The following is a 27,706-nucleotide window of genomic DNA, read 5'->3' as shown; positions in this document are numbered from 1 at the left end:
ATCTGGATCTTCTTTTATCCTCCACTATTCACTGATATTTCCACTTGAATAGAGAGTAAAAATCAAAAAAGGATGAATGTATTTAAGGAGTCAAAAGTATGCTTACAGAACCTGTGTCTGTGTGGTAGGGTAGCTTTTTATTAAGGTAAAAGTACTTCAGCCTATCAGTGGAGAGAGAGATTTTAGCTTGGGTCTGACCTCTACTCATAATGTGTGAGTCTGGGTTAGAGAAGATGATTTCCAAGACACCTCCAACTCTTTTGTCTTAATCTCATAATTTAGTGACTATTTAAAATCATAACTTTGGGGGGTGCCTGGGTGGTTCAGTCAGTTGACTGTCTAACTCTTGGTTTTAGCTCAGGTCATGATCTCCCGGTCATGGGATCTAGCCCTGTGTTGGGCTCTGCTTCAGATTCTCTCTCCCTCCTCCTCTCCCTCATGCTCACACACACACTGTCTCTCTCTCAAATAAATAAATTTTAAAAATCTTTAAAATCGTAACTTTGGAATTTTTATAGGCAATGTTGCTTAAGCCCATGCAACTGGATCTCTTTATTGATGTGACTTTATCATATTTTTTATAATAAAATATCCTTGAAGTCAAGATGTATGTATAATGATAAAGTGAATCCTTTTGTGTTTTTTGAAAAATGTATGTTCCTTTTGATTGGAACATGAATTAAAATTCAGTTTCCATCATCTTAAATTATTTTCCATATGATACTGAATCGTGAATATTAGTATCTCTAATGTCAGAGGACAATGATGATAGTCTACATATATGGGGTGCTTATGCTATGCCACGCACAGCTGTAGCCTGTTATGTGTACTCCCTCATTTGATTTTCATAATCCCCCTAACATGTAGGTACTTTTATCAGTCCCATTTCCAGGGTGGTTAGGTGAAATGTCTAAGGTCAGTTAATAAATTGTAGATTCAAATTTGATCTGGAGTTCATCCACGCAAGTATTTATGAAAAAAAATTCTTCATGAGGAATATATTCTTCTACCAAGTTCCATTATCAATCCTGGGAAATACAGGTGAAGGAACAGATTTATGGGAGTGATGTCATGGCCCTGGCTCTGCTATTCATTCTGAAAAAGTAGTGGCAGCTCTTTAGGTAATGGGGGAGAGAGAAAGAAAGAAAGAAAGAAAAAGAAAGAAAGAAAGAAAGAAAGAAAGAAAGAAAGAAAGAAAGAAAAAGAGGGAGAGAGAGAGAGAGGGAGAGAGGGAGGGACGGAGGGAAGGAGAAAGAAAGAAAGAAAGAAACAAACAAACAAATAGACTGGGAAAGACCCACTATGATGGAATGATAGCAAAACCAAGGAAGGAAGGAAACTGTCATTATGGAACTTGCATGTACATTTTTCACACATCCTGTGTCATTTAATGTTCTCACCAATTCTGTGAGACACAGGCAACATGATTATTTTATTTTTAAATATATTTTTTAAGATTTTATTTATTTATTTGGCTAAGAGAGAGAGAGTGAACACAAGCAGGGGGAGCAGAAGAGGGAGAAGCAGGCTCCCCACTGAGCAGGGAGCCCGATGTGTGGCTCCATCCCAGGACCCTGGGATCATGACCTGAGCTGAAGCCAGAAACTTAACTGAGCCACCAGGTGCCCCAACATGATTCTCTTTATTATCACTGGGGACAAGTTAACTGAAGCTGACAGAAATTAGATCTTGCAAACAGAGGCCATCTTACCTAATGACAGCCGACTGCAATGCAAATCTTGAACTGCAAAGTCCGTATTCTTTGTCCTACATCATATTTCTGCTATTGCTCTCCATTTTAAAATTTTATTAAAATTTTCTGTTTTACTGTCGATGGTACCATAGATGGAGGGAAGAGAACAAACAACACTGACATGGCAATGAACATGTGTTTTTCTTAAAGCCATTGTTGCCTCTCTCTTCCCTCAGTTCTCTCTCTCTCTCTCTCTCTCTCTCCCTTGAGCTTTGTAGTTGCATTTTCAAGTTTTCCCAAACTGGCCTACATCCTTAAGAAGGAAGAACACGAGGCAAATATTTCTAGTACTGTATCAAAGCATTAAGTAACATCCCCACCAGTTTTAGCCAGCTCACTGTCGCAAGAAATGTTTAAATGTTTATTTGATGCAGCTCAAAAGTGACCAGTTCCTTGGTGTCATATTCTGTAACAGTTGTCTTGTATATATTTTATTGTCCAGCAATCAGATGAAGGACACCATCTTATTATATATTCCATAGGTGTGCCGCCTTATTATTTATTCTATAGATATCTCCAGCTAGAGGTGGAAAAGGAAACTCAAAGCAATTGAGGGCTATTTCATGTTTCTGTTCCTGGTAGCTCTAAATATAAAAATCAAGGTCACTATTATAATTTTATGGAACTTTTCTTTACAAGGCCTTCATTATGAGAAGTAAAAAGTACCTTGAGAAAAACAGTGATATTATCCTCTGCATCTAGGTACTTAATTTTGAGCAAGCATGGGAAAGATTTTAAAACGATGGGAGATTTGGAATAGCAATGTAATTGGGCTTCTATTTGAGTCTGTTAACTATTTTCTTCAATATTCCCCTGTAAGCTTTTATTACAGTCTTTGTTAGTTGCTAGCCAATAACCATTATCACTTCTTTCCTTTATAACAAAACACTAATTTATTGAGGAATTCCACATTTTTCCTCCAACCATGTACTTTAAGAGGACCCAGCCCCATGTTCCTCTCCAGATGTGAGCCATGGTGAACCCATTCTCTTTGTGAGTGGTCAGGCATGGTCAGGTGATGCAATTTATGGCTAATGAGCTCTGAGTGGCCAGTCTTTAGGCCATCTCCTGTGAAAGATTTCTTCGGGGGATCAAAAGAAACATACGTAATAAACAGCTCCTCACTTTTTTGTTTGGGTTTCTAGAATTGTTATAGCCAACTTGCTAACATGGAGGTATTTCCCAATATATTGAGGATAGCAAAAAAGAAATATGGAAAGAATTTGGGTCCTAGATATTGCTGACCTACTGATTTAACCAACTCAATTGTGCTTCTGGATTTCTTTTTAGAAGGACTACTATGTTTTTAGGATTATATACTTATTATGTAATTTGAGGATTTTTCTTACTTGCTCTCTACTTCCCACCCAGCTTCACAGCTCATGCTTTACAATGTAATGATAAAATATGTCAAGATTTCACATTTGTGACAGTGTGCAGACTGTTTCAGTTGTCATCTAAGTATCATTTTTATTAACATGTTTATAAAATGACTTGATAGTGTCAGATGACAGATACTAAGTAAAAGAAAATCATTTTCATTACTTAATATTATAAGCACGGCATCCAAACACAAAATCATAATTCGGATAAAGCCTCAGGTATATTTAATGCTACCCTCGCCTTTACTGTTTTCTAATCATCTGTTTTTTGCTAAGCAGTTTCTACAAGATGCCTGTATATGGGTAAATCATAATCTGTATTTCCTTTGCTTTTTTGAAATTGATGAGAATACACAATGCAATGGAGATTTTATTGCAATTATCTTTCAAAAGTTTAATCAAAGTCCATTTATTGCGACACATACAGACCTAGAAATTCTTCTGCTCTCGGTAAAATGTTCGAGTGTGGCATTCTTATCATTATGGCAAATTCAGATACATTAAATGAAGCAAAATAATATAGAGGTTTTTTTCACTAAATGTAGTATATATAAATTCTTTTTCAGGTATTTTTAGTGTGCTTTTGAACACTGAAATTTTCCCCGTGAGTAAAACTGACAAAATATGTAGATCAACTTTCTTTGTAACAATGACTGGAAAACTTGTAGATATTCTTGTAGATTTTCACACCAAAATGGAGAAAGCTGGGGGAATGGATCCCTTCTGGAATTCTTAGCTATTTCATGACGTGTATTGGACTCTCTGTGATTATCAACACCATACTGTTGTCTTATAAGGAACTTTTTCGTGGCCAGAGAAAATGATTTGCTTTGACTGTCTCACTGTTTGAAAGAAAAACGATTGTAGGAGTTTTAGAACCTGTTTTTGGTCCTGTCAAACTGGAAAGGGCACACTCCAGTCTCAAAGACTTTTTTTGAAGGACTTACAAGCCAGAGCTCAATGTGGGAGTTTGTTTCCAGCCTTGAATTTCTCGAGTTCCAGGGAGACAGACTTCTATTAGGCCACCGGGCTAGTGCAGCAATGTTTAGATATTATTTCAATCAAAGAACTGTGTTCCATTACCCTAGGATCTGTGTCAAGCTGTGGATTAGGTTAAAAAACCAACAAAAGCTCCTGGTGGTTGAAAGATTATAAGTATTTTGCTACATTACTGCATTGCAGGCATGAGCACGTTCTTTCAGCATTTTTGAGTTTCACAGTGTTACAATTAATTAATTGTGTCTATCTAGCTAAAACATTAGTCGGAGTTGCCGTCTGCACTTTTAATAAATCCTTTGAATTCCCTTGATGTTTCTTTTTTCTTATCCTCTTTGTGTACTGTAGTACAACTTTTCTATACCCATAAAACTTTGATTAATGGAATAAAAAATTAGATTCGAGATACCTGTGTTTGTTACTCTTCCATGCTTCTCTGCTTTTGGGTTACTTTCTAAATGTACCTCAGTCTTTCTCCCAAATGGTAAACTTAAAAAACCCTGAAATTATAAACCATGACCATCCTTGTTAATTCGAAATCATTTATCTACAGTTGGATATAACTAGCCATGCACTATACACATTCAAATATAGTGTTTCTTTTCTAGAAAGTAGTTGATGTTCCTTCATTTTTTCTCCCCTTTTCATTCTTCTGCTCCCTGGCGTTAAATATATATATATATATATATTTACACACAATAAAGTGGGGGAAAAAAATCATCTTTCTCAATTAAGCTTTTGGCAACGATTTGTGTTTTTATCCTCAATATTCAATGCATAGAACTTGACTTTTTTTTCTCCCACTCAGAATTCACATTAAATTGTCTCTAATCTCTGTATTTTTCTACTTTCTCCTAAATCTCTCTTACTACTCTTGGCAAATATAGAAAAGAAGCAGAGCTACTCATATAAACGTGCTTCATCCTTGACCCCAGGAGAACTCATTGCTTCCCAGCTGTGAGGAGTGTATTTCTTAGTAGGGAGCCTGGTCTTGCTTTCACCTGGTGCTGCTGGTATAAGCAGCTATCATGTTCAGATTCAAAGGTGGCCAAGATGGCATCCCGAGGACATGTCCCTGGGATGAAGTAGAGCCCACTTCTGTCCAAATGCTGCCAGGTGGGAAAAGGGTTCCGTGCCCTGCTGAAAGCATTGTGATTTGTGGGGGGAATCCGACAGAGGCGGGGGGGGGGGGGGGGGTAGGCATCCAGTTAGGAGCACAGAACCAGCCCTCTTTTCCTTTTCTGTTTGAGAATATCTGAAGGAAGATGCAAAACATGGCTTCTTTCTTTTCTCACAGCTGATGAGAACTCTGTTGGTGGTGCAAGGATCTACCTTATTTATGCTGTGGTGTGGAGATAAAGATGTTGTCATTGAGGCCATGTAACTTTTGTACTTCACACAGTGCTTCCTGAAAACAAAAAATAGCATATGCGTTCAGAACAACTCAGTTTATTTTCTTTCCTGGAAAATATTGGTAGGGAAGGTACTACCCACAGGCAATTTTTGGTTGTATCAGCTAAAAAGAATTGTTTCTCCTGAAGATTTTAATTGCATGACAATAAAAGGAATTATTTTGCTACTAGTGTTTGTTTTTGAAAATAAAAGGATTTTTTTTTTGCCTAAAATGGGGCAAATAGTACATAAATAATGTACTTATTTACAATGCATTTAATGGATATTAAAACTACAATGGATTTAGAGTGGTAATGGGGAGATTATAAGGCATCACGTTTTGCTAAACAAGAGGCTATAATTTAAGAGTTAGATTTGTGGAGAATACAACATGCCTTCCTCCTCCCTTTTGTAGTTTTACATTTAGCTAGAGAGATTGTTCTCTAAGATTCAACACCTAAAGAATGCATTTTTTTATATTGTTCAAAGCTGACCTCTGCTTTTAGAAAAGTTTATCTGCACTTTTTCATCTGTTTAGAAACATACATTTTTGGTTAAAAGATCGAAGACAATCTCTCTTTGTCTTTTTTTTTTTTTTTTTCCCTGAGCTAGGGAGGTTGAGATAAAAAAGAATGACTGCTTTAAAAGTCACACATGGCTGTAATTTAAGATTTTTTTCCTCTCATTGTCCGTAACAGTTGAAAGAAACCTTCAATGAAAGTTTATTAACTAGGCCAATGCCTGAGGCAATAAAGGTTCATTTATTACCAGTTTCTTGGCTGTTTTTCTTCTTCTATTTTTCGGTTAAACTCATAGCGTAAGATAATACTTCACAAAATTAAACCTTTGACCTTCTGTAGAGTTAAGTCTCCTTTGATTAGATAAAGTAACAATTTATGGTCCAGCATGAGGTTGCACATGAAATGAATAATGCAATAGACTCCGTGTGGACTGAGAATCTATTGCTTTTGAAAATTTGAATGCTGTTTAAAGGGGGAAAAGTCTGCTTAAGCGTGTTGTCTTTATGCAGTGTGCACTTCAGCCATATTTCAAAAGGCTTTACTTCCAAGACGAAGTTATGTTTGAATTTTCTAATTCTCTTAAGAAAGATGTATGGCAAAAATGCTGCAAAAAGCTTTGTAGGACTCTGTAGGACTGTCATACGAGTGATTATGCCACACATTGCAGGTATTACAAAGGTCCAATTATAAAATTAAATAATTACGTGAGAAAAATGACCACTGATTTTACAAATGGAGTTCTATAATGTTGGGACGATCTGAATGTTATAAGTTGTGATTACATTATGAGACACTATTAACAGATCTTAAATCAAAATGATATTTAATAACTTTTCACAACAAGAAACAATATAACAATGATAAACTATAATAATAGTTATATTAGGCCGGGTTGTTAATTTTGAAATCAATCCATTAGGAATTCAGTTTCTGGTTATTATGATGTGGTAACCTTTGTGAATAACAATAATGTTTTTAATTTTGTTTCACTTAAGTCATGTTATAAATTTGGAATGCCATAACTCATTGCCAAAAGAGTGATTGGATATGCTTTTCCAGGTATTTCTCTCATTTTTCTATGTGTTCTTTTCAAAATTGTTTGGGAAAATGGAGAAAAATCTTAGTTCCATCTGTGAAAATATTTCATTGGACTTGCCTAATTACTACAGAATAGATACACATACTTTCAGACTCAGAATTGATATTTGTTTCTGCCTTCAGCTCAGCAAAGGTAGAGAAATGTGTACGTAGCACGGGTCCGTGTTTCTCATGGGGCTGTTGTGATTAGCTGGTTGTTTAAATTACTAATTGACATGCAGGAGTTGAATGCTTGAGAGAAGTGTTTTAGTTTTAGTTTGGTTCTTTTTCAATTAGCTTAAATTATTTAAGGTGAATAAATCTACTGCAGTGATTTAGTTTCTTTTAATAGAATCTCATGGTACAACATAAATTAGGTCAAGAGAAGCCACTGGATCAGTAGAACGGCAGACTTTACTCCTAAAAAGAAGGGATATAAGGAAAATTGAAGATGGGCTATGATTTACTATTGTTTTGAAATAAACAAAAGACTCACATTTCTTGTCATGTTAGGAATTACATGGCTTTTTCTGTTATGCTGAATTTTCACAGCAAAAAGGGAGAAGTGAGTGTAACAACCATTGGTAGCTATTCCTTGATATTCACCTGCTCTGTTCCTAGGTGAGCTGAGTTGAATATACTAATGAAACTTCAAAGGGCGAAGAGTTTTAAACATAGATAGCATTTATTTCTTGAGTGACAAAGTTGTCCAAGTTCACCTCAAAATCAGACATTTTAAGTAATTTGTTTGTTACACTAAAAAACCAAAAATAAGTAACTTGACTATGATTACAAAGATGTGCCAAGGTAAGGGCTTCACCTGTTTAACATGCCACCGTCTACGGGATGACAACCACTTGTGACCATGAACTATAACCTCTATTTCTTTTGCATCTTCCCTATCACATAGTAGTATATATGCTTCTACATAGGATTGTTCTTTTCTAGAATCCAGCTTTAAAACTTCAACCCAAAACCTCTTTTTCCGAGTACTATAATTGGCCTATCACTGTTCACATTTTCCTTATAACCAAATGAGGAAAATATGCACCTTTTAGGCTGCCTATGGTGATTCAATGAGATGTTGATATGAATGTTAGAACCTAATGACAAAGGGGTGAAGAATATATTGCCTCAATTAGTCCCCCTGTTCCTGTTGTTATTCAGTGAATATGGCTGTCTGTTGTTCCAAACCCAGAGCCTGACCACTGTTCACAAAGTGTTTGTGTGTGTGTGTGTGTGTGTGTGTGCGTGTGTGTGTGTGTGTGTTATAATTACATTTCTTCCTTGAGTCTTTTCCTTCAAAAAAGCTTATACTCCTATATCAGAAAAAGGTTGTGGCCACATCTTTTTCAGTTACTTTTGTCCTACTGGGTAAACCCCCCTTCCCCCATGCGAAACTTCATGTAAAAAATGGCCACCTTTGTGACACTTTTTTCTTATTTCCTCTCCCCTTCTCACCAACAACCACATGCTACCTGAATTCTGGAAAAAGGAAAAAAGAGAGAGTCTTATTGAAGTATCAAAGGATTTAGGAGAGGATTTACATGGTGTTGAGAAACGTAGGTGAACATTTGGGGAGATTATTCTTAGGCTAAAATGCCAATGAGGTGACTCCTTTGCAGGAAATTAAATTTATGACACCATTTCCTCTTTTCACTTATTATACTGCCTGAACTGTCACCAATATATTGACAAGTAGCCTCTTTAAAAAACAACCTTTCAGAATGTCACACACTGTTATTCTCAGGCTAGTAAGAGGCACCTGCCTAGAGTCAATGCACTGAGTAATTTGGGGTGATGAGTCATGTGAGTAGTAAAAAGAATTGAGCCTTAGACAAACATGAGGACATCTAATGAGCAGTTTATTGGAGATGGAATAATAATAGGAAGAAGGGTGCTTTAAAGAAAATTAGAGTCAAAGTTTACTTATTTCAATTTGTTTCTATTTAAAATTTGTTCTATATTCAAGATATAGAGGGAAAATAATTCTCTTCTCCTTTTTTCTTGTTGTGCTGTATTTAAAATATAGGACTCAAGATAATATAAATACTGTATTTCACCCATAGTCCAGGTTAAAAGTTTTGTGCACAATTAAAGTTCAAAGACCATTGTTTCAGTGGCAGATATATTCTAAATTCTATGAAACTGAATTACAAATGAACGTTTAGGTCCGGTTTCTCCATGAAGTCAGCTTATGCTTGTGACATCATCTGAGGGTCTATAACCTTGCCTGCCTATACAATCTATAAGCTACTTGAGGAAAGGGGATTCATTTTCTTTCAACGATTCCGTAGTTTACTATATTCTGTACTTTTCCTTTTACATTTATTGACAGAGTCAGTGTGGTCAATGCTGAACTGGGAGTTAAGGGAATTGGGATTACTCTATCATTATTTAATGGTGTGACTTTATAGAAATGATTAACCTCACTGCCCCTAAGTTTCATCATCAGTAAAATAAAAGGGTCGCATTAGATAGTTTTTCTCGTCTCCATGCTTTAGACGTCTAGACCCCAAGTGGCTGTTAACTATTTTTCTACAGGTGGTAATGTTAACAGATGGAGTAAAAGTGAGAGTTAAATATTCAAGACCTTTTTTGTGCCGAATTCAACTTTTCATAAATTACCTATTTTCTTATTTTAAACCATAGTAATTTAAAAATTTTAATTAATTTTAACTCACAGCCTGTTTCTGTGAGTTAGTGGTCAGAAGTTGAGTGCTTCAAAACTTCCATGGAAATTCCTCAGTGATTTAACACATGGCCAAATGACACCCCCATGGTGTTCCCTCCAACGACTTCACTACTGCTGTTACTTTCTTTACTCTGAGAGACTGTGATTTTAAGCTGCTCAGAATAAGAAGGCTAAATTTGATGTCTATTTGATTGATTAGCATTATCAGTATTACAATAAACTCTTTCCATATATTTCTCCAAATTAGTGGGTTTTTTTGTTAATCCAAACATTTTTAAAATCTAATTAAATCAATTGAAAAGCTGAAAACTGGTATAGGGAGTGTTTCCATTAATGGCCTCAAAGATCAATTTTCCTTTTCTCTGCAGAATATAAATGTGTTTTAAAGGGCAAGAAAAGTCAGTCTAATGGACATTAGGAGACAAATTCACTTTCAAAATCTTCAGTCTACTCTGATTCACAATTAAGTTGCTTATCTAGTTGCTTATCATTTCTGTTATTTAATCATTCAAGGGTGAGGACAGGTATATTTCAATCACAATCTTCCTTTATTTAGAAAGTATTGAAAAAATAACTGAAAATTAGTGTTAGTGTTTTAGACAGCTGGTATTTAAATAAGGGTACGAAGAAAACGGGGAGGGGGGGAAGGTACTGGTATTTTCAAGTTGTTATGTTGAGCCAAAAGTTCTTCTAAGACTTGGAGTGATTTCAATTGAGTTGTAATTCAAACTTATATGGAGCTTAAAATGCACCTTCAACAGAGTTTTGCAAAGAGTCTATAGGAACTGTCAGGAGCAGAAAGATTACTTCACAGTAATGACTGTTGAATTGAACTATGCTTTTTGATGTTTTACTTTCTGAATTGAATTGTTGGACAAGATTAATTGCACACAGTGAGAGTTTTAAATGAATGGCGATGTAAAGCATTAAGTTTCTCTGTATGCCACTTGGGGGAAAAAAAGCCAGAAGGTTTAAATGAATAAATGCATTTAATGCACAAAATGCCTGGGCTAATTTTAAAACTCCTTCACTAACATCCTTTATTGAAAATAGAAACCCACTTTATTCATCTGTCTTGGTTATATTGCTGTGGTTGAAGTAATTTAATATTCCTGCTTTCCACTAATCTTCTAGTTCAACAGAAGTAAACAATAGGTTTCATAAATTAAAAATACACTCTTCTGAACATGCTTATAAGATTAAAAAAAACAAGGCAGTAAACATTTATGACTGAAACAAACTAGATTGTTCAAATACTGCCATGATGTATCATGTATATCAATATGGCACTGATAACAGTTAGAATGCAAACAAGGTTTTAAATGATGTGCCCCTTCATTTCAGCTGGAGAATCCGCTTCACACCATCTGCCTATCAGATGGTTAGGAACCAGGACTGCGTATTAATGCCACATGTTCGATTTTCCTCCTTCTTGTAATGGTTAGATTCATATTGCTAATAGCTGTGCATGAGCACTGTCGATGAAATTTCTGTGACGGTGGAGTGATGAGATATTTATAAGCCGCCTGTCTCCGTGAATAATCAGTAGGAAGAATGCCAGACATAAATAACTTATCAATTCCAGAATATTAATAATAACTACCATTGGCTATAATCTACTACATCTTTAAAATGGTTTCTTCTAAATTTGGATAAAGTGACATAGACTCATAAAAAAGTCTATCATGTGGAAGCTTTGACTGCTTACTATCTCTTGTATATAACTCATTTTATTTAACCATTACATTTTGGGAAATACATTTTATATGGAATGTGATATAAAAGTAGACAACATATCAAACATTTGGAAGTCATCCTGATGTCTTTGAAACCAAAGATCAAAGATTGGACCTTTCAAGTTAATGAGCAAACAAACAGATCAGAGAAAGAATTTGACAGCAATATGTCTCTTTTATTGATATTTATAATCTATAGTTGTAATCTACTCTTTATCACAAGGGGTACTAACTTATTGGAATTAAATAGAATGGGGATACTTTTCCCTTTTTTAGAAAGAGTCATCCGGATTGTACATGGCATTTGAAAGATTTAAAGTCTGTGTTGATAGAAGTTGAAAGCAGAAGAAAAATGCTATCTTTGCAAGGTAAAATAAGACTCGTAAGTGGTGACAATGCCTGCTTCTCTTCCAAATGATAAACGCTTGGATTGGTTTTAGGATATTGAATTTGAAGTAGTGAAGGTTTTGTATCAATACAGCACAGAGTGGAGATTTAGTGATTTTAAGATAAATATGATCAATGTAGACTACTAAATGAAATGTTTAGGTAGAAGCATGGATTTTAGATTTCCATTTGTCAAATGGCTAAATTCTCACTCTACACTGTTAGGTAGCTTTTGTCATAGTTGTCTTTTTATGAGTAACTGAACCTAGCTAAAACTAAACATAAGGGCATGATGGATATTCTGGTTACTTGATAATATTTACTACCATTTGTGGAGGGCTTAGTATCTGCCCATGCTGTTGCATATGCTATTTTGTCTTTATTCTCCACAACATCCCTACCAAGTCAGAACTGATATCTGTTTTAGAGGTGAGAATTTTGAAGCCTTAGGAATTATATAACTTGCAACGGTATTCCAGATAAATTTGATGCATGTTGTCCAAAGTTTGTGTGGCTTTTTGGAGTCAATTTTTTTTTAACCATCGTGTGTTTACTCCTTATATGATAGCGAGTTTAGATAACTAGTAATTTCCATGGCAGTCACTTATTCAAGTAGAACTTTAAGGATTTTAGAGAGCATCAAAAAATGAAAGTAAAAGAAATCTATAAGCCAGGATAAGAAAAAAAAACTTCTAACAATATGCAGTTAAAAAATGATACAGAATTTTCTCTGAAGGAGCAGAGTGGAATGAAGCCCACAGTAATGTGTTTATATCATAATTCGGACAATAATATGAAAAGCTGTGTTTTAAAATTCATTCTAAAAATCTACTTATTCTTTTATATTATAAATGTAAAGCTTGTAGACATTTAATAGGAAAGGGAAAAAAAAAACCTAAATAGTTTTGCATGATTTAAGGTTTATGGTCTTTAACCAATTTTGATGTACGATCCCTTTCCTGAAGGCCAATTGGAGGTCTAGGAGTGTACAGACTGACTTACCATCCTTCCTCTGAAGGAAAATGTCTTTTTTAAACAAAATATTTCTCAATCTATCATCTTATTAGTGTGAAATGAGTGTTAAGTATACATTTAAGTTTCTCCCTTGTTGATTGCATTGGATTTAGGTTCTTGTAAAATAAAATGAAATTATACCATATCTGACTTCTTCGTTTAGTACATGTTGTGTTTTGGTGTATGAGATACTTAAATGTTCTTTGAGAGTGTAAAAAAGTAAGTTTGGTGAGGTAAAATAGGTGGGTTAATCATTTGGTAGTATAAGGAATTATTTATTTGTTCCTTCATCATATAATCTCTGTCTCTCTGTCTCTCTCTCTTTGTCTCTCTGACTCTCTCTCTCTCTCTCTCTCTCTCTCTCTCTCACACACACACACACACATACACACACATTTGTAATTTTTCTCCCAATGAGAGAAGGAAATCTGGCGAAAACCTCACCAATGAAAGGATCAGGAGTGACTGCCCAAGCCATTTCAGTACAGTTGCTAGACATGCTGAACAGATTCATACGTGTAAGTGGTTGCTGGAGCTAATAATGTGCAGGTCGCTGCATCAGTAACACAGACAAGTGCTGCATTACCTGGCTGGCTTTTTGCTTCTGCTGTGGTAGGCTCAGGGCACAAGAAGACTTATTTTTACAAAGTCTACATCCCACTAGAGCAGTATGTCTCAAACTCCAGTTCCTTGGTTGAACCTGATCTAATATTTTAAAAAGTTCCCTTGTTGATTCTTAAGCATACTCACTTTTGAAAACAAGTGTAATGATGATCTGCTTGGTTAGTAAACTTTTATTGTAAGATGCAGACACACTTTAGTGTAAATGACTGTCAGCAAATAATCTAAAGGGAGTGAGCATAAGAATCAACCTGTTTGCTGAAAGGTAAAAACATAGATTCCTCAGTCCATCCCAGACATAGCTGTGAATGTGACCCTGGGGAAGATCATCTCTAACTTTACCGTGCATGACAGCTGGATTTGATGTTGACTATCACTTTGAGAAACATTGAATTACCTGGTTCTGAGATAAAAATGGTTTGTCTTGATTGGGAAGAGTTAAAGCAGTGGTAAATTTGCAATATAATGTACTTGAGAGTAGGATACTGAAGGAGGACATAACAAAAATCCTGTGAATCTGAGGCAAGAGGAAAAAATACTCTGAGAAAAGGGTGAGGCAGGGAGTTAAAGGTGCCTGATAATGTCATGGATTGCCAGTATTTACTCTAGTAGACAATTCTTGATGACATGTAAATGTTTTCACAGTTTGAATTCTCTATATAGATCAAAAGTTAGAGTTATTTTGTGAATTTATTATAATTTTTTCAAAGACAACTTCATTTTGGAACAAAATATACAATGGGAGCTCTTTCTAAGAGCAAGTTGGAGGGAGATTTGAGAATTACATCAGAGATTTGAAAGGGCCATTGCAAGGCCAACAGGAAGTACAATAAACACGGAGGGCGGGTGAGCCTTTTTTGTGATCCTCTCCAGCCCTAGGCAGGTGTAACTTGGGAGAATCATGCTTTGTATTCAATTCATGAAATTTTCTACTCCTAGTATGTTCACATTGATTGTTACATCAACATAATGCTTTAATAATACATATTGTTAAAGTAGTGACCATATTTCTCCTGTAGCTGTACAAGTAATCTAGTTTCAGAAGTGCTTTTTCATTCAGTGACAATTTGTGGCAGACATTGTGGTAGATGTTTAGGATACATACATTAGAGACATATTTCTGTGCTTTTGGTGTTAAAACCTAGTTAGAGGAGCTAGCCTTAATCCTGTCTTCCACCTTGGTACCTCCCCCCTCACCCAAAAAAAGAGCATTAACGAATTCAAGAGACTGAGTTTCTCCTCTCAGATTGCACATCGAAATGACTTGAGGAACAGTGAAATCCACTCCAAAATATACAGTTGCGGGAGTTCCAGCCAGAATGTCCTCTGGTAGGACTCAGCCGTTTGCATGGCTTAAAAGCTCCTTGGGTGCTTCTGATGCACAAAGGATGGCAAACTCACACAGAGCAGGTTGAGAACACAAACGAGAGGATGGTTGGCTCTCCTCTTGAGGAGTAAGGAGGGTCAGCTCTTCATAAGTGAGTTTTGAGCTGATTCTTGAAATGTTGATTGCTGTTTCCCAGGGAGATTTAAGAGTCAGGAAGCTGAGCCTGCTACTCCTAGAGCCTAATATTTAAGCCATCAGATCATGGACACATGGCTGGTCTGGGGCAGGGATGGGAAAGTTTTTCTAGAAATGGGAACATGTGCAAAGTCTGGCTTGAAAGAAGGAATGTGGAGTCCATTAGAGGAAATGGGAGAAGGCCGACGTGTCTAGAGCACAGAAAGCAAGTGGGACCTGGTGGAACGGATGATGCTACACAGATAGGCAAGGGACTGAGCACGAAGGGCCCTGACAGCCATGTGAAGCACCCCACCTGCTCCTAAGAGCAGGCATTGAATGTCGTGATTGGATTTTCCTTTCTACAAGATTATGGTGACTGCTGTATGAAGAGTAAGAGATTGGAAGTGGGGACAGTGGAAGCTGTTGAAAGATGACTGCAGAACTCCGCTGAAGAAAGGGTGGCAGCTGGCACTAGAGGGAGCCAGGGAAATGGAGAAAATTGCTTGAATTTGAAAGCTATAAAAGAATTAGAATTGTGATCCAGGTGAGTTAGTGGGACTAAAATCAGCAACTGCTGAAAATGCCGTTGCTGTTTTCCTGACTTCATTAAATTAGACTAAAAATTCAATACTTATAAGTATTAAATAGTTCAGTGCTAGCATGTATGGGTCATGTGCATCCAGTAGTCCCCCTGTCTGCGGTTTCCTTTCCCCAGTTTGGCCAACCGCGGTCTGGAAGCAGATGATCCTCCTTCTGACAAATCATCAGAAGGTCAATAGTAGCCAAACACTATGTCACGGTGCCTGCGGCGTTCCCCTCGCTTCATCTCATCACATAGGTATTTTATCATCTCACATCATCACAAGAAGGGTGAGTGCAGTATGATGAGATATTTTGAGGGAGAGAGTCCACATTCACATAACTTTTATTAGGGTATACTGTTATATGGTATACTGTTCTATTTTATTGTTTTTAATCTCTTGTTTCCTAACTTAAAATTAAACTTTGTCATAGGTATGTATGTATAGAAAAAAACGTAGTATATATAAAGTTCAGCCCTATCTGTGATTTCAGGCGTCCAGTGGGGGTCTTGGAACATATCTCCCGTGGATAAGGGGGAACCACTGTATATCTTTTGAAATTTATATTAGAAATGTAAAGCTGTGGGGTAAACTGTCAAGTGGACAAATAGAAGAGTACCATAAATAAGATCAGATACATAAAATTATAAAAATTATTTTTAAATGTCAAGGGTTAATGTCATCAGCTAAGGAGAAGTAAGATTCTTCTAGCTGAGGGGCTGTGGCCAGTCCACCATATCCTGCAAGAATCATAGCTAGGGCTGGACTTTTTGAGGGAATAGAATGCAGGGCATGCCTAGTGTTTAATAACATGATATGGCTGGGGGCCCCTGGGTGGTTCAGTCAGTTGAGTATCCGACTCTTGATTTCAGCTCAGGTCATGATCTCAGGGTCATGGGATTGAGCCCCACGTCAGGCTCTGCCTGAGCATGGAGCCTGCTTAAGATTCTCTCTCTCTCCCTCTCCCTCTACCCCTATCCCTACACCCATGCTCTCTCTTTCTCAAAAACAAAACAAAACAAAACATGATACGGCCTTTTTCACATAGTCTATCTCATTTAATCCTCATATTATCCCTTTGTGACTAGCATGAACTTATAGACGAAGAAACCGTACTTGAAAAGACTTTATGGGCTGTCTAAGGCTGCAACATGCATAGTTGTATCTCATGCTACTGAATTGAACTCAGATCCGTGTAATAATAACAAATCATATCTCAAGTTGTAGTTTGATCTTCCTTATTTGAATACTATTACCAAGATTTACCTGCTGCATAAAAGCAAAGATTAAGACCCTGGAAGTGTCATCAGTTAGAGATGGAGCAACACCAGGCAATGACAGGAAGGGGCACGTAGGATGGTCACATTTGTGACAAGGCAAAATCGAGGAAGAGAGAGTTGCTGGGAAACACGAGAGAATTTTAACAGGAAAGAAAATGTTCTGAAACACCTTTGAAGGAAATGAGTAACTGGGGAGTAAATTCAATCATAGGAAGATGAGAGAATCAGTTCAAGTTGGGACTTAAAAGGCAACGAATGTACAGTCTAGACCCAGATGAATTCTTTGAGTTTACATCAGTGCCTTTTTAGAGGGTAGTTATCAGTTTTTCACTCAAAGATCTATTCTGAAGGTCTTGTTGTGTTGGGGTGAAAGTTGTCAAGGCCTCTTTGGTCTGATCTGAAGGAAAGGTGAGTTCTTCTAACCTCTAAAAAAATAGAGATTTCTAGGGGGAAAAAAAAGACTTTCTTAGAGTTTCTGAGGCTGTAACTTATTTGCTGTAGTAACTAGAAGTGATGATTAGTGGGGAGGAAAAGAGGAGAGAGGTGTTCAGTTTCTAATCCACCAGCTGGGAGTGGAAATAAATCACACAGATAAATTCAAACCAAGTTGAAGCACTGTAGTTAGAAACTCTGAAGCAGCCATAGCAAAAAGAGGATGGGGAGCGACGATATATATATCCTCTCCCCGACTGTGAAAGTTTTAGAATTAGGGGAGATTATCCAGATGTTGCAGTGTCTCTCATTTTGTGGGTGAGGGATGAACTGACCTGGTAAAAAAAGTTCACACCTTTATGAAAAACAAACCACTCCCCTGCTCCAAAGCCTCTGCTGGCTACCTGTAGCCTGTCCATAAGGCATGGCCTTGCTTTCTGTTCTTCCGTAATCTGGCCTCAAATTCTATTTCTAATCTCAGGTCCACCCCTACCTCCTGTTCTTTGGATGAGCAGAGGTGAACTCTTCCAGACCAACATGGCACAGTGGTTAAAAGTGTTCCTTCGGGGGCTAGAAGGCTGGGAGCTGAGAGGTCAGGGAAGTGAGCTGTGGGGGCAAGGCTGTTCCAGACAAAGGGAAAGGCATGTGTGAAGGCACAGGCTCGGAGAGGCAGGGCACGTATGCGTTGGTGGCATGTTCAGGCTGGAGGTGGCCTGAGGATGAGGAAAACGGAGTGATTAGGTAGGTTTACACTTTCTAGTGAAAGGTTTTGTGAATTAAGCTAAGCACTTCGGACATCCTCCCTTCCCCACCCCCATCGCCCACCATCCCTCTAGCAGCTGCAGAAGATTTTAAGCAGTGAGTAACATATTCAAACTGGTTTGTTTGAGAGAGAATTCTGGATGCATTTCTACCGATATCCTTCTATGTATGAATTATGTTTCTGCTAATATTTAATTTGGGAGTTTTGAGTGCATTCTCCCCATCATATCAATGTTTTTTCGTTGGCTAGTTGGGAATGAACATAGGTTATCAGAATGGTGCATAGAGGAATCAGATACTCTAATCTGTTGGTATGTGTGTTCTATAAAGTACATGGACTATTACATGAAAGATCAGAATTTGAATTACCTTGTTTTTAATTTATTCTTTTAAGGTCTGACAGCAGCAGCTGCAGCAGCTGCCGCCGCTACCAATGCAGCCATTGCCGAAGCAATGAAGGTGAAAAAAATCAAATTGGAAGCCATGAGCAACTATCACGCCAGTAATAACCAACATGGAGCAGATTCTGAAAATGGGGACATGAATTCAAGTGTCGGTAAGTTGTATGTTCACAGAAACTTTTGTGATCATGTGGCTACCAGATTACTTTCTTTTCCGGAACAAAACTATGAGGTGCCCATTCAAGAAGTTGGTACTTTCAGCTTAGAAAACTGTGTATTTTGGAGATGCTCTTTGCCCCTCTAACAGCATGTACTCTGAATAAATAATTAGCAACATAATTTTTAAATACAGGATCAACTTTATGTAGGCAACTTCTAACAGCATTCAGTTAAAATCTTTTGTAATACAATTAAGTTTTAATAATCAGAATTTTATTTTACTTTATTTTAGGTTAGTTTAGTTTTCATAGTGAGCGTGCATGAATGGGTGGGGAAGGGCAGAGGGAGAGAGAGAATCTTAAGCAGGCTCCACACCCAGTGTGGAGCCCCATGCGGGCTCTATCTCAAGACCCTGAGATCATGATCTGAGCTGAAGTCAAGAGTCAGACATTTAACAGACTGAGCCACCCAGGTGCCCCAATAATCAGAAATTTAAAATACTGACTATAGGTAAGGTGACCAGAATATTTACAGATAAACCCATGCTTTATCTTTTTAATTCCTAATGGATTTGTTATCAAATGAGTTTGTATCAGCATCGGAACATATAAACTTAATTCTTTCATGTGCTGCCAAGAATAATAATTATGCTGAGAGTTGATTCTATATATATATAACCATTACCAATTTCTCTCATTGTAAATATACAACTTTAATTTCTCTTGGGTTTTTTTTTTCCTTTCTTGAGATGTGGAGAGAGAGAGGAAAAGTTAATAGTCATTGTTTAAACCAAAACCAACAGCCTTTGCAGAATTCATTTGGGTAGTTCATTTTTTCAAACACAATTTCACATGTAAGTTAACTTTTTTAATTGATGATATCTTTCTCATCTCTGTGTTGGTGAGATAAAACATTGTATTCTGCTACTGCACTGTATTGTTTCTCTTTCAAATATAGATATAATGCTCAAAATATAATTTAGCAAGAGAAATTTGGCTACTACAAGGTATGTGTAAGGTACTCTATCCAACATATGTCCACGAAGCACACAATAATTCATGGCAGTTCTATTAAATTTTCTTCTCCATGCAGTGTTTTAATAGATTATTTCTGCAGATGATCAGCAGCTCTCTAGTCCAATGTCATATAGTTAAGGGTATATGAAGGAATACTATGGATTGTAGTAATAATCATTCTTTCAACAGTTCCATGGGAGCATACACTAGATGTGAATGTCAGAGTCGGAAGTCATTTGCAAATATATGCACAATACAGAAAATACCATTGCTTCAGTGATGCCAAAGGGTAGCTTCTAATGTAGAAAAGGGATAAATAGACTTTTCCGCATAGTACTACACAAGAGAAGTAGAATAATAGGTTTGATTTGAGAGTAGGTTATAGAGAAGGCGGTGGCAATTCTTAGAAGGATGAAAAGATGTGGAAGAAAGCCAAAGCTATGGCTCTACAGCTGGAAGGGATGAAGGAAAACATGACTGCGTGCATTTGTGGGGCTCCTAGGGAGAGGATGGAGGGCTGCGGGTTGTTAAGGTCGTGGTTCACACACATCAATTCAGACTTTTGAAAATTAAAAACAGTTTTGAAAAAAATGAATGAATTATAATTCTCTTTTTGGAACTATTAAGTAATTATTTTTTTTAAATAAGCAGGCTCTTTCTTTGGCCTATAAAGTAGAACAAAATTAGACACTTCTAAAAACAAGTAATTGGCCACTATAAATTTTAGTCACCATTGCAAAACAATCTGGATTGTTTTCAAAATTTTAGAAGAGTAAGTGTTTAACGCAGACTGTTCTTAATAGTTGGCGCTGGGAGGAGGAATATTTAAATTAGGCAATTTAATAACATTGAAAACAAAAGATATTAAAACATGATATCTCTGTTTGAATTTCCTAAGCAGCAGAGCAGAAGTTGACTTTGGAAAATCCAATAGGCATAAGATAAGGAGAACATGGCTCATAATTAGGCATTGACATACATTTAATATTTGCTATTATAGAATAACATTTGCCTACTGACCAAATTGTGGTTTACTGTAATGATTTTGGTACATAAGCTACCATAATGACTTAAAAAAGAAGCAGTTTGATTTTTCTTTTGTGTTCTAGTTGGCAGAAATAGCTTTTCTTCCATCAAGGTATTTAGTTGGCAGTTTATATTGCCTTTTAGTTTTGACCCCCACCGTCCAACGCCAATTTGAATCAGGAGCAGAAATGTATTTGAATTTCCTACAGAGTCTTAATATTTTTAGAGTGTGTTAACATTGGTGTCATTGCTAGTCCTTGAGGCAGGTAGATCATTTCTGTTAGATATATGTAGCTGATTTTGGGGGGATATGTTATCATTGTCATTTTTATTCTAGTCTCACATGTCACTGTCATCTAAGAATTTATGATTGATTATCCTTCCAGAGCACAACCCCCCTTCCTTTTCTATAGATCAGGGAAAGAAGGTTTGGTGGAGGGGTTGAGGAAGGAAGGTGCAGGGGACTGGTGGGTGTTGGGGTGGAGCTTGCATAGATCAAAGTAGTTGCTGAACTGGGCAGTTGCTTTATATGGCCTCCCCATCTTCTCTGGTTCTGACAACAGTGCCTGCCTCTTGGTAAGTGTTCAGCAATTACCTGCTCTATGACTTTGGGAAGTTACGTGAGCTTTCTGAGCCTAATATTGCATATCTGGGAAATGGCTTAATAATATCTACATCACGAGAATTAAACAAGATCCTATTTGTCAAGTGTTTATTTATTACCACATCTGTTTATCCCATTGTTTGGTCACCAGTAAGGTTATCATATTGGTACTGCTTTTGCTATTATTTTTGTTCCAATTTGCCCTCCTGAAAATTACCTTCTTCCTCTTTTTACAACCATTAACTATTTCCTTCTCTGTTTTCCTGTTCTCTATTAGGTATTTGTTAAGCTGCAGGCCTGTGAGTAGATCTGGGGGGAGCTATTGTGTCATTTGGATTTTGTTGTGCATTTGATTTTAGCTCATTCTAGCAACACAAAATAATTATAATCCAGTCCCAACACTCAGGGGGCATACAGTCTATGGGAGGGGTGGCTACGTAAGCAGGCAGTCAAAACAGGATGTGCTAGGTCCGGGAGCATCAGCTAACATGAGGGGCTTAGAAAGTGGTATTGAAGCATATGAATTCCAGGAGGAATCCCAAGAATCTCAAAGGCCTATATTTCAGAATACGGACTTACTACTCTCATGAATCTATCAATTGTCTCTTTGAAGGAGTGAAACCCCTCAGAGAGGTGCTTCTTATGTGATGTATTACTGCTCAGCCCTGCCCAAATGCAGTGACATTTTTGAAATCAATTCAGGTTTCCTTTTTCTCTTGTACTCATCTGGCTCACATGTTCTGTTAAACATTTTAGGTTCTCCTGTGTAGGAACATTACCCGACCCCACCCCCCTGCAACCTCCAGTTGTAAGTAAATCCTCACTGCCTCGGAAAGAAGATTTTGTGTGTGTTTGGTTTGGTTTGATTTGGCTTAGTGAGGTGAAGAGATCTTCTTCTTACATATGACTCCTTCTAGTTCTTAATATGAATTGTCAAAATTAGCCAAAAAAAAAAAAAAAGTGTTTGGAGCAATCTATGACAGTGACAGATAATTATTTTATATCCCAATTTTACATGGTAACCTTGAGCTCACATCTTTCCAACAGAATGATCATTTTAGGAAGAAGTGAGGACTTCGGGATAGATCTGAGTGAGGCATCAGCACGCTGAGTAAAATATATGGCCGTGTCTCCATTCTCCCTCATCCACAATCAATTGGATTCTTTTAGTTTAATATTTACTTGCTAAGATGAGATGCTAGTCTGCATGGTGATAAACAGTCTGCTCCTGGCATCTGAAGGTGACCTGTCAGTTCATATGGACAAATCTCCTGCTTACTGAAATGTACAAAATAAATCATTAAAGCAGGCAGGTGCTCATTCCCAGATTTAAATCACCATAGATTTATGATTTGAATTAATGCTTCATTTGGCCATAGAAATAGATGCTGAGACAAATGATATGCACTGCTTGGGGTTTCCATACTGTAGCCATCCTGATATTGATTACTGAGATGTCTTTGCAATCTCTTGTTTATATCAAGTACTATCTTGTGACAGGTTGGCTGATATGAGCTACATTGCAGATAAGAAGGAAAAATGTCCTGGATTCTTTTTAGTGGCAACACTATCCACAACATACAGGCCAGATAAATTGCTATTTTTTTGCTTTAAGGACTGATCTACATAACCAGCTTAAAAAAATGCTGCTTGGAAATTGGGACTGGGATATTGGAAAGGCAGAATTTAAAACCGGTGAACCCAAGGTCAGTCCCATAGTATCTATAGCTGTGTTTTTATCTGCTTATCTTTTTTGGGGGGGCATCATGCACATTTTTGAGGATACTAAATTAATCACAGTCGATTTAATCTAAATAAAGGAAACTTATTTTTACTTCTGGTTTTTAAATGCTATATAAATATTGACATAATGAGCATCTCAGTAGTTTCTATGTTTTTTAAATACTTGCTAAACCTAATATCTTATTCCCTTAACTAATGATAACAAAGGAAATGACTCTTTAAAGATAAATACATTAAATATTATTCCCAAGTGCAAGACTTTGTGCACTATAATTTACCAGGAGGCAGGAAAAGACTGCATTTTTACCTTCTCTTAACATTTTATTTAAGGAAAACACTATGTACACAGTTTAAAGAATACTCGGAGGATTTAAGAGGGACCTTTGCCACTAGCTAATATCTGACTCATAGAACTGGTAAACAGCTATCAACAATAGTAGATTGCTTGCTTAGTAGGAAATGAGTTCATATCTATTCAAAATGTGATCTCAAAACAGATGTCCCAAGAAAATCTCATTGTTTAAACTATAGTCAGAACCCCCTAACTGCTGTTATTTCTTTAAGGAAGTGATCTTAAGACTTCAGAATGTCTCTTTCTGAACATTGTGGAACACAAGCAACAGTACACTGATGCAGTGACCCACAAACTGTGCACACCCCATGTGCCTGAATTGTACAACTCGTTTTCATTTGCCTAAGCTTGCAATGGTTAACAGGGATGGAGGAATTTCGAGTTAACACAAGAACTTGAGTTTGGGATGAACAGCTGTATTCTTCCATAATATTCCTTACTCCTTATTTCTGTCCATCAACCAACAGCAATAACAACAACAACAACAACAAATGAGGGAAAGAAAAGCCAGGGAGGGAGATAGGAGATAAAATTATCTTATCCAGCTGACCATCCTCTTTTTTTTTTTTTTAAACCATTCCTGCAGAAGTAGAATAGTTTATACTGTAGTCATTTCCTTTCTTCCAACTCACGTGTGTGTTTGGAAGGAAAAATTAATTTTATGATCTCAGGAAAAAGTCTTGGAGACCTTGAGAAAGCAAATAAAAGGAAACTGAGAACACAGGCCACCAAGCAGAGCCGTGCAGTTGCACATTGGATCCTCTGCCTTGGCAATGTTAATGAACCTCAAATCCTTCCTATAATTAGATGAGGGAATTGCTTATATTTTCAAACAGATGATGCTGCTATAATGAAACGATTGACAGGGAATTTAAGAGTGTCTACAGTAGTCATTTGGTTTCTGTTATAAAAAAAAAAGTTTAAAAAGAAGATTGGCTTTAGACATAGGTCCTGAGAGAGGTAGTAATTTACATAGCATGCTATGACAGGTGTCTTTGTATAGTCAGGAAATAAAATGGAAGACTAGAGAAATGATGGGCAGGTACAGCAATTTTTTGGGGAGGGGTGTCCTAGGCTGATTCTGCTTAGGTTCTTTAAAAGGGGCCGAGGCTCAAGAGATAGATCCGGATTGAGTGCACAGCTGTAACTGCTGATGAGCTAATTGCTCCTTATCTCTCAGCCCCATTCATCTTCATTTTTTACCAATTACTGAGAATTATCTGTGTTCTCAGTTGGATATGAGAGTTAATCCTTTTTGGTTAAGCTGGCAGTACTGTGAGCAGATTCCAAATCGGAGGGTGAAAAAGCCAAAGCAAGCTTGCTCTAAAAATGTCTCCAGTTCAATTACAGTATCACTGATTCATAAGAAATTTGCCATTGTTTAACAGATTAAATGTGGAAAGTTTTTTTTTTTCAAACTTTCTTAATGTTTCGCTGCCTAACAATAATTTGTAAGATCCTTCTTCCTGTCTGATGAGTAAATTTAACAATATTAACAGCCAGGGTCTTGTAAACATGGAAACACACACAGAAGAATACCCTAAAAGGCCAAAAGGATTCTGACGCATGAAATGAGAAATATTTTAGAACTGATAGCTGTCAATTTATACATAAACACTTTAAATGGATGCTTTTTGCTCTGTAACTTCACATATGGTGAGGAAAGTATGTCCAAACATAAACCTTTTCACAAATGTCACATTAGTGGAATTTTAATGGAAGGACCACATAAGCATCTCTTGAAAGTGTAGGAACTGCCATGGTTTGTAATTCAATCGATTGTGAATAAGCCATATGGTTCCCATCATTCTCTATGCAAAAGATGTCTTCATATACTGACATTTCACACAAAATTGCTTACCCCAACATTAAAAATCTAAGAAGTAGTAAGCTACTTTTTCATACCTTTTAATGAATTTGGAGATATTTAATATTTCTGGCATTTTTCTTCATTAAATATTTTAAATGTAGTAATCTAATGTGAAAATATAAAGAATAGACAGCTAACTTAAAATTATCAAAGTCTCAAATTTAAACATCTTCTAGCATGACACATAGGTAAGTCCTTTCAGATGCATCCACAGACTGAAATGGGACCGCAGAGAGCAAAATATGTCAGAAGATTTAGCTTCTAGTAGTAACATAGCTAATAAATAACTCAAACTTAGGTAAGTCTCTTAATTTCTCAGCTTTCTTATTAATAAATCAGCAGCTTCATGCTAAGTTACCCTCTTGGCTCTAAAATTCTTTGATTTTTGAAAACTCCATAGAAGATAAAAGGCAAGAAGGTATACTTTATGGTGATTTCTAAAATAAAATACAACCCTGAAGTAATGTAAATGTTCAAAACAAGGCACCATTAAGTATATTTTAATACATAATTTCACATAATACTATAGCCATCACACATGATAGGTAAGGATGGAAAATATTTATTTTGAATATAAGAAAAAAGATAATATAGAATTTTATACCCTTGTAATATATATATCCATCTCATTAGAGTTGGAAGCAACTGGACAAGAGTTTAATGTTGTTATGTTATTGTGGTAGAATTATGAATAGTTTCTCAAAATATGTAAGATAGCCTAAAATTAGGTTATTTTAAAATGACACGTGAGTGTGCTAAAAACTGGTCATTTTATTAAGCCCTTTTTCGTGATTTTCTAGAAAGTGCATCATTTTGCATTTTCTCTCATGACATTTTTTATTCTTATTGGTTATATAAAAGAAGAGAAACACCAGTGATAGTAAGTGACTATTTATGGAAAAATACATTTCAATTTTTAAAAGAACCCTTTTCTCACTTAAAAATGTTTGAGCACGTATTTCTAAATCCACGCTTATACATTAATAAAATCATCAGAGTTTGATCAGTAACAAAAACTAGCTTCCTGTGTGAATTATTAAATGTATTTCATGATACAGATAAGTGGAATGTAGAGTCTATTTCTACTTTTTATCTAGTGTCTGCTTCATTTTCATGAAGTTTCTTAATTTATATGGACAGTTGAAGAACATGATTAGGAAATGTTAGCCTAATGTTTTTGTTTTAGTTTTAATATTGCTTATTCCTACCAATGACAGGATAATGAAGTAACCCTGATAATTTAAGCATTTTATATTAAGAGATGTAAATTAAATTATTTTATTTGATGTTCTATTTTGTAATCATAAAACATAAGGAAATGTAAGATATACTCACTTGGATATATTACAGGTAGACTCTATCACATTCCAGGAGATTGAGAGCATTTATGACAGCCTTGGAAATACAATTTTCATTGAGGAGAGCTCTAAAATGATCTTTGTCAATCTATACCAACATGCCAGAATGTTCATATAAACTTTAAAAATAAAGTATAGTGGGAACAAACATTTCAGTTTAAAATAACCTCAGACCTTCTTCAACCCTTTCAATATCAGATAGCTCATTTTATTCATTAATATGTTTATTTTATCAGTTTTAGATTTTAACTTCATATGATGGTATACGATTAAATAAATCTTCAACTTTGTGATCTGTAAATTATAATGTTTAGTGGTAGAAGTTTCAAATATCTCAGGATGACCCGATATGAGAAAGTTTATTCTTTGAGTTGTCACTAGGGTGTTCATGGTCCAACGTTGCCATGAGTGTGACCCTACGAGTTTATAACTCTGAGCCCTATGCCCCTGTCGCCAGATCTGGTGTTTCACATTTGTGTGACTGTGGTTCTTCTCCAAAGTGTCCAAATATTCCAAAATTGTACAAAGTCATCCGTATGAATCCTGGCCTGTCAAACTGAATACAAAATGGAATAACTATATGATAATAAGTAAATAATATTGTCATTGACATAAATGCCTGAAAGTGTCAATTCACCTATGATGAAATAATGTGGCATATACAATCTTGCAGACTCTTGATTCCCCCCCGCCCCCCATGAGCCTCGATCATTTGGAAAAGAGGAAAGAAGAGAGGACTTAAATATGGTTTTCTTTAACAGCGGGTTATAATGGAAACACAGACCCTTACATTCAGTGCTGAGAGAATTACCAGTTTGATAATGATTAGGAATGTTGTTATTAAAACAGTATGTGCAGTTCATTTTCAACAGTTTTGAATTAGAGTGTGCACTAATGAAACGGATACGGTTTCCTTCACAAAGGGCAGATCTGTGAGTTAATATCGCTGCAGCAGTGCCTTGCAGACCCTGCCTTTAGCTCTATTTGTATTTCACAGCATGATAAGCAAAGAGTGTTGATTTCCAAGGATCCCGCTGATGAAAG

The 27,706-nt window shown here is 36.4% G+C and overlaps 1 protein-coding gene across 1 annotated transcript in view; it reads left to right on the top strand.

The window, feature by feature from the left end:
- The window catches only part of DACH1 (dachshund family transcription factor 1), a 413,621-nt gene that overhangs the window by 209,245 nt on the left and 176,670 nt on the right, over window positions 1-27,706 (top strand). The window contains exon 4 of the mRNA XM_040623452.1: window positions 18,528-18,689. Coding sequence (XP_040479386.1) covers window positions 18,528-18,689 — 162 coding nt within the window. The remainder of the gene's footprint in view (window positions 1-18,527; window positions 18,690-27,706) is intronic.

Source organism: Ursus maritimus, unplaced genomic scaffold (assembly GCF_017311325.1).
Source record: "Ursus maritimus isolate PB19 unplaced genomic scaffold, ASM1731132v1 scaffold_10, whole genome shotgun sequence".
Taxonomy (NCBI): Eukaryota; Metazoa; Chordata; class Mammalia; order Carnivora; family Ursidae; genus Ursus; species Ursus maritimus.
Note: the sequence above shows the minus strand (reverse complement) of the source record. Positions and strands in the feature narration are given on the sequence as shown.